Genomic DNA, 7,669 nt, shown 5'->3' with positions numbered 1-7,669 from the left:
GTATCGCTTGGAGGCCCTCCAATCCATGAAAAAATAAAAAATTAGAGAGATATCATCATAAATTGAAGGTAGTTCTAGAGAAAACTTGAACCCTAGTTGTTTAACTTGACTTTTTCATGTGTCATAAAAAACAAGAGAATATGAAAGAAGTCATTCCTTCTAAACTTTTTCAAAAAATGCCAACACTCCCCCTCTCCAGCATTTCCAAGGAATGCAGCTTGAACAGGATTTCGACTCGGGTTGAGTTGGCATTTCCTCTTGTTAGCCTGGGTTAGGATTCAAATAAAAAGCCAAAGCGACTTTTGGTTTGGGTTACGGTTGAGGCCTTGGGCAATCTGACCCGACTAGAACCCAACCCCCTCCCCCCATCTTATCACGAGTTCATCACAATTTCAAAGTCTTATGGTTATGACTTTATTTCCTTTATAAAGAGTGTTTGCCTCAAGAAAAGGATCCAATTGCTTTGAAAGAATAGAATGATCAATGTAAATCAGGAATCATTAAATCCTGTAAATTATTGTTCTGGTGTATTATGAAATTATTTGGGATGCAAAGGTTTCCTCGAGTTAGATGGAGATTGGCCCTCGAGGGCAAAGGTGGTAGGGGAATTGAACCACACCTTCTCCTTAGTAGAGAGAATTTTATACCATTTGACTATAACTGCATTTTTCTTAGTGATGAGTACATAGATACATTGGTTGTCCAAAGAGTTACTATGCATAATAAGATATTGATTGCCCTAGGTATGTCCACAGGGTCCTTGCTAGGCCAAGATTGGTGAGGAGATGTCAACGATACCCGATTCATGAATTTGTTCCAAACGTGAACGAATTCCTAGGATTTTAGGTAGAATGAGTATTATAATTCCTTCTCGGGCCAAACCAAACTCAATACATTTCCACTTGATCCAACCATGCCGGATTTGGAAAATCGGGTAGGGCCAGAATTGGCAGATTTAAAGACGGGTTGGGTTAGGGTTTACCCTCTTTGCATAGGGCTCACTCAAATTAGGGTTGAGATTTTTGGATCATTGGGCTAGGCTAGGGTTTGCCTCAACCCGAGCCAATCCTGTCCGAGATGCACCCCTAGCATATCCAAGGTTTTAAATTTCAGTTTTGGGGGTAATTTTGGACCTAGCCGAAACTGAAATTTCAGCTGAAATCCTGAAATTCGGTAAAGACACATGAAATGTCAATTTTTTTGGCTGAAATTTGGGAAAGGAATAAAAAATTAATAATTTTTTTCAAATTTCGCCGAAATTGATGAAATTTCCAAGATTTGGTACGTTTTGCCAATTTCAGTTTCGGAACGTTTCGGTTTCGGTCTTTGACCGAAATCCAAAATTCCGGACGAAATTTAAAACTTGAGCATATCTACATGAACTAGTATGAAATTAAAATGTGAGATTTTATATGAGAAATTATAATGTGCAGTCTCTCTTTAGATTTGAGGGTTAGGATCATCCTACTGAAGTTATTTTAAGGATACTGCCTATCTACGTTGGCCCAATAAATGGACGGTTTGGATCATCCCATGGCATGGGCCGTACAATACCTTTTTAAAAATATCGGATCATAGTCCATATGCACACACCAGATAAAAACCCAGAAGGGCTAGAGAGAGAGAGAGAGAGAGAGAGAGATGAATACGGACATCACAGCCACAGCGAAACCGGAGTACCCGGTGGTGGATCGGAACCCTCCCTTCACAAAGACAGTTGCTAACTTCAGCACCCTCGATTACTTTCGCCTCCTCACTATCACCGGTGTCTCGGTCACCGTCGGATATCTCTCCGGTTCTCTTTTCTCTCTTTCTCTCTCTAGGGTTTCTGTCTTCTTACTTTTCGTTCTCAATTCGTTCTTCCTTTCAATTGCAGGGATTAAACCTAACATCAGAGGGCCATCAATGGTCACAGGCGGTCTGATCGGAATCATGGGCGGTTTCATGTACGCATATCAGAATTCAGCAGGTCGCCTTATGGGATTCTTCCCTAACGAAAACGAGGTAGCTCGATACAAGAAATAGTTCATCTCCCAATCAATAAAACTAGGTTTTCATTTCTTGAGATGTTCGCCCTTGATTATTAGCTTTGATTTTCACATTTCAATGAATAAAACTAGGTTTTGAATATGTGAGATTGATCAGTACTCTCTATTGTAATGGTGACTGTAACGGTGTGCGACCTTATTTTTAGATCACTCTTCTAAAGCTTGTTGAATCGGTGAAGAATCGAAAAACTAGAGTAGGGTCTAAATGTTGGATGTTCTTGCGTCTTTTTTTTTTTTTTACGGGCATCAACTCTCCAGAAGGTGGAAGAACGTTGGCGTCATGGTTTGGCAGATCTAGATCACCCCGAGCACTAAGAGAAAACTCCTTAAGTTTATCTTCCGGAATGGGTATAACTGAGTGCCTCCATTCTTCTTCATAGCCTCCCTCACAGACTGACCAAATGTAACCAACTCCTGCAGTGCCAACCTAAGAAGCAATAATTCAACATTAGAAAATAAAAATAAGATCCAAAATCAATTAACAAATTTCTCCACTCATATGTGTGACTTGCTTATCTCTGTTTCCATTTCACAAGAGAAAAATAATGGACAATTTTTGGGTTGGATGGCTCACACAAGTTGGCGTTTTTTTTCTGGAGTTAATCATTGAATTGTTATTTGTTTAACTTATACATATAATTATAGTTTGATTTATCATTTGTTTTTTAAATCAGAACTTTGATTTTAGAACCAAGGTAAGCTTCTTACACTAGAAAAGATAATACACTAGACAAATACACATCACAACTTGTAAATATACAGGTAGAGCTCGTAGAAGCAAGAAGTGATAAAACTCATTAGTTCACCTCAGATGTGCCCCAATGTTGTGAGTCAGATGATTTGGATTTAAGTACTCCATTTGCAACATCCAATGTGGTAGCAGTTATTGTAAAACAAACATTGGATCACTCAGTCGTATCATTATAGTATATAAGTAGATATACAGATTAAGGAACTGTCTCCTATGCCATAGAAAAAATACTAGTAAATCAGGACAAATATGAAGAAACTTATTAAGGAGGTCTTGACTACAGAATAAAGAACTGTCTCCTATGCCATTGAAAAATACTAGTAAAAAATGACAAATATGAAGAAACTTAGGTCTTGACTACAGAATAAGGAATTGTATCCTATGCATGCCTCAAGATTATAAGTAATTATATAAATCTTCCAAATAACCCGTCATGAATATTATAGAAAGAAAACAACAATAAAACAAACAAAGACCAATATAAAGCAAAGAGCAAATAAAAAAACTAGATTTACAAGCAATTCACCAAATTAGCAAAAAATATTAGTGAAATGGAGATATATTAAAGATGAAAAAAAAAAACAATAGAAAGAACAAGGACGAGCTGTCCGGCAGCCACCCAAGGCATTACGGACCACTGAAATTGCTGCTGGAAAGAAAAATGAAATATGACAACTCATCTGCCACAAAGCCTCAGAAGTCAGACCACAACCCCCCCCCCCCCCCCCCCCCCTCTCTCCCGTGCAGAGAAAAAAAAAAAAGAAGTTAGCAGAAACATAAACGAAGAGAAGATGCTGCAGATCTAAATTAAGAACAGCAACATCAAACTAGCCCATGACAGAAAAAACCGAAGATCCAAGCTCCCCACAAATAATTCACACTGCCAGAGGCAAGGGATCACCATTCTTGGGGGAGACTCCGCTACCTCTCTAGCAAGTCTGTCTACAATTTCGTTAGCAGATTTAAGAACACGGCAGAAAGAAGGTGAAAAGGATATCAATGTCATTCAATTCGACTATTCATCTAGCTAGCCTCCGAGGGCCAAGGGAAAGCATTTCGGCCCAGCTTATCACATTGCTGGATTCTCGTTCTAAGATTAGAATGCTTGATTGCTTTTCCTTGAAGAAGTGAAGACCGATCACAAATGCCAATAATTCTGCATTGTTTGGATCTGTTCTTCCAACATTATGGAGAAAGCCTTGACAACCAACCCCTCTGAATTCATAAAAACTCCTCCAAGACCAGCCGGGCACGATCACCTCTCAAACTACCGTCAAAATTTAGTTTCGTGATACTGAGAGAGATAGAGGGAGGGGGGCAATAGGTAACCACTCAATCTCGGAGTGAAATTAGCAAATCACTAAAACTTTAAACTTTGTAAAAAAAAAACTTTTTTTTGAATGGCAACAAAACTCTGTTAATGAAAAGAGAGCAAAGATTCTTTAAGGTTTGAAGCCTACATGATACCAGAATTTATTACTTCGCATTCGCATTATTAGTGCTGAACCTCTTTCATAAAAAAAACCACCATTGAACAACTAAACTCAAAGAAGTTGATCGGTGTCATTCTACCCTGGTGAACACTCGTCACCCTGAAAAGAAAACCTGGACTTGGAAACACAAATTTTCCAGTCATTTAAAGACCAAAGTGCATGATGGAATATGCTATGGAAACACGGTAACAGTGCATTCAAGGTGCCCATAATGTTCCTTTAGAACCATGCAAAAGATTAGAAATTGTTAAAAATCACTCATAGGTATTTGCATTAACACATAGGTACAACGAATCTTAAGTGCAACAAACAACAAATTTACCTGCAACGGTGTTAAGTCGCAAACTTGAATGTAATTTTAGTGCTTCTGTTCAGTAGATAGTGTTAGCAGTTATCATTGTTTTCGTCATAAAACAGGTTTCATGCATATGTCGAGCCCTTCTGTCAGTCAATGGATTGATAAGTGAATGCTGGTAAATCAACACACCTGTGATATTTGGTGCCCATCCTTTCCACCCTCACTCGCTCAGCATCGTCAATTACAGGAGCAGGTAAGGTCCATATATTGATCAAATTATGCCAAGGCCTCATTTGCTATTAACTTACTAGCGCTGTTTAGTTCAGTACCAAGTCTGGCCTTCAATCCTACGTGACATTACGCATTTAAAATCCTTACAGTTTGCAAGACATTATAACTTGTTTGCCTCCCTTCGGGATTTTTTTTTAAAGCCCTTCAACCCATAGATAACTTGTGTATCTCTCTTTAGGTGACTTTTTTGTTTAAAGCCCTTGAACAGTTAAGTCTCAAATCGTTTTTTATTGGGAAATGAATGCATCAAATTGTTTGAGGCACCACAATTTTGAATTTCAACTGGTTTTCTGTTTATCATTAAATATTTGGTTGTTTACATAGGTTCCAATGTTTCATTTTGTCATTATCATGAGAAATACTTCTCTCAAGATTAAGTTGCTGCATGATCTTAACAGCTGCTTCACTCATTTTGCATCCCGTATCAGTTTCCCCCACAATTCTTCATTTTGGTGGTTCAACTTTTCGGAAGTGGTGATGTTTATTATCTCAACCAGTGTCCCTTATAAGTCTCCCCCGCAATTCTTCATTTTGGGATGGTGGTACGGTTGTTGTAGATAGAGGTTTAGGACCTGTTTGGATACATAGTAAAAAATTATTTGCATATAACCTATCTTCACCAGTGGCACCTAGAGTGGACTTAGTAGATGAACTTAAGCTAACTTCTTTTGTCAATAGGGACCAATTTTGGCTGTATCCAAGAGGCTATTGGTTGTTTGGTTGTCTTCATGTGAGGGGTTAGAAGATAGGATTAGCTTCTGGGGTGAACTTGGGTTAGGTAATGAAGTTCGTTTTTTTTCGCTTTGAGGCAGGCCAGAGGGAGAAAGCTGTGGGGCCTTACTCTTTCCAACGGTCATTAGGTTGGTGTGGAAGGAAAGGTAGTAGGGTTTTTCAAGGGTTCTAGCACTAACTGTCAGGTTCAACAATGGATCTTCTCTACCGTCGTTTTGTTGGCAGCAACTATTCTAGAGTTCCGATACACTTGGGTTGAAATGAGAGAGAGAGAGAGAGAGAGAGAGAGAGAGAGAGAGAGAGAGAGAGAGAGAGAGAGAGAGAGAGAGAGAGAGAGAGAGAGGGCATTGCCGACCTTATCCTTGCCCCCTTCAGTCCCCTCCCTCGTCTAAATTCCAAAAACTTAACTTTGATGGGTCAAGTTTAGGGAATTCAAGCCTTACTGGTTTTGGCGGGCTTTTCCACAGAGTCGAATTTGCATTTAGTATGGCTTCTTCTGGTATGATTGGTACGGATCGCTTTGGCAATGCAGAAACTCTGGATCTCCTTCATAGCATGAGGCTTGTGGACCGTGCTGTATTTGACTCTTTGACCGTGGAGGGAGGTTTCTTCAACGTGATTAGTTAGATCAAGGATAGGTAGTATTTTGCAAATGAGATCGAGGAAATCTTTGCTTTTGATCGAGGGTCATGCAGCGTCTTTTCAGCATGTTTATCGCTATGTGGATAACGAGTGTAGCCTGTATTGGGGTTGGGGGAGCTAAGTTGGAGGTGTTTGACCACTTTCCCCCCCTCGAGAGTCGTTGTATATTTTTTTAATCCTTAGTTTGTATTCGAAGACCATCTCTGTCGTGGGCTTGCGCTTTGCTTCTGTATTTTTTTTTTGGTAAGCAAACTGGGGTTAGGTAGACCCCTACCGGATCACTTATAAAAACAAAGAATTGTAGCCTTTCATAGAATTTATCATATCTATCCGAGGATACAATATCTAGTAGAAGAGGAGGATAGTGGGAAGTGAAATTTCATTTCCTTTACATGGGCATTCTATTTTTGGAAGGTAGTCAGCTGCTGTGTTTGATTCTCTCCACCTTGTGCTTTGCTCCTTAATTGAATTTCACCATTCAAAAAATGAAGCTCATTTGATTTATCTTAAACATGCCTGATGCATCTACATATTGGGTAGTAGGAGGGAATTTTATGAGAGAGCTTCAGGCAGGTAGTTTGGAACTTTATTTTTAGGAGATTATGAAGATGTAGATTGTGTACTAACTTACTGGGCAGTTTGGATGAAAGAACTATTTATCCTAGTTTTCATGTAGATTATAAGAGCTTGATTGAGTGTTCTCAAGGTTCATTCTCATCCGAACTCTTTTCCCTGTGCTCTATTTTGGTTTGGGTGAGCACAAGTCCTCAAGTTAAGGTATGGGAAGACCTGATCCGCTTTAAAGTGGATGCATTTTTGTGCACGACTGGGTCAGACAACACTCACGTCAAAAGTTGGATAGTTTGTGCATGATTTTTTTTGGTATGGATGAAACGGTTGATCACCTATCCGTCCTTTGTTTGGCAGTTTAACGGGTGTTTTAATATCTTTTGCTTAGGTTGGTGGTCCTGGCTTGGCTTACTAACAATGAAGATGTAGATTGTGTACTGACTTATTGGGCTGTTTGGATGAAAGAAATATTTATCATAGTTGTCATGTATATTATAGGAGCTTGATTGAGGGTTCCTAAGGTTCATTCTAGTCCAAACTCTTTCCCCCGTGCTTACTTGGAGGCCAAACATTAGTCCTGGCTAGAGGACTAGGCTTGTTTGAAGCTCATTCTGTGATGGAGGTCACATTTTGTGGAGGTCATTTCCATTCACTGTAAGGTGCGACATTAGGAAGAAGATGAATTGAAGCATTTTTTGAGGTCGAGTTTGCATCATTGTCGAATTTATTAGAGTAATAAAATTAATGTTTCATCCGGCCATGTTTAGAAAGGAATTTTAATCGCAATTGAATGCTGGTGTCTGAAGATGAACCATAAAAGTCAGGAATGTGACAAAACATAAAG

The 7,669-nt window shown here is 39.2% G+C and overlaps 1 protein-coding gene across 1 annotated transcript; it reads left to right on the top strand.

The window, feature by feature from the left end:
* The first annotated feature begins 1,583 nt into the window (after positions 1–1,583).
* On the top strand, positions 1,584–2,254 carry LOC143881705 (NADH-ubiquinone oxidoreductase). Its single transcript, XM_077384955.1, has 2 exons — positions 1,584–1,795; positions 1,877–2,254. The coding sequence occupies exons 1-2, from the start codon at positions 1,642–1,644 to the stop codon at positions 2,023–2,025; spliced, it is 303 nt and encodes a 100-aa protein (XP_077241070.1). The 5' UTR covers positions 1,584–1,641; the 3' UTR covers positions 2,026–2,254.
* The last annotated feature ends 5,415 nt before the right edge of the window (positions 2,255–7,669 follow it).

Source organism: Tasmannia lanceolata, unplaced genomic scaffold (genome assembly GCF_043159265.1).
Source record: "Tasmannia lanceolata isolate RefF3 unplaced genomic scaffold, GAP_Taslan_0.1 ptg000007l, whole genome shotgun sequence".
NCBI classification, from domain to species: domain Eukaryota; kingdom Viridiplantae; phylum Streptophyta; class Magnoliopsida; order Canellales; family Winteraceae; genus Tasmannia; species Tasmannia lanceolata.
Note: the sequence above shows the minus strand (reverse complement) of the source record. Positions and strands in the feature narration are given on the sequence as shown.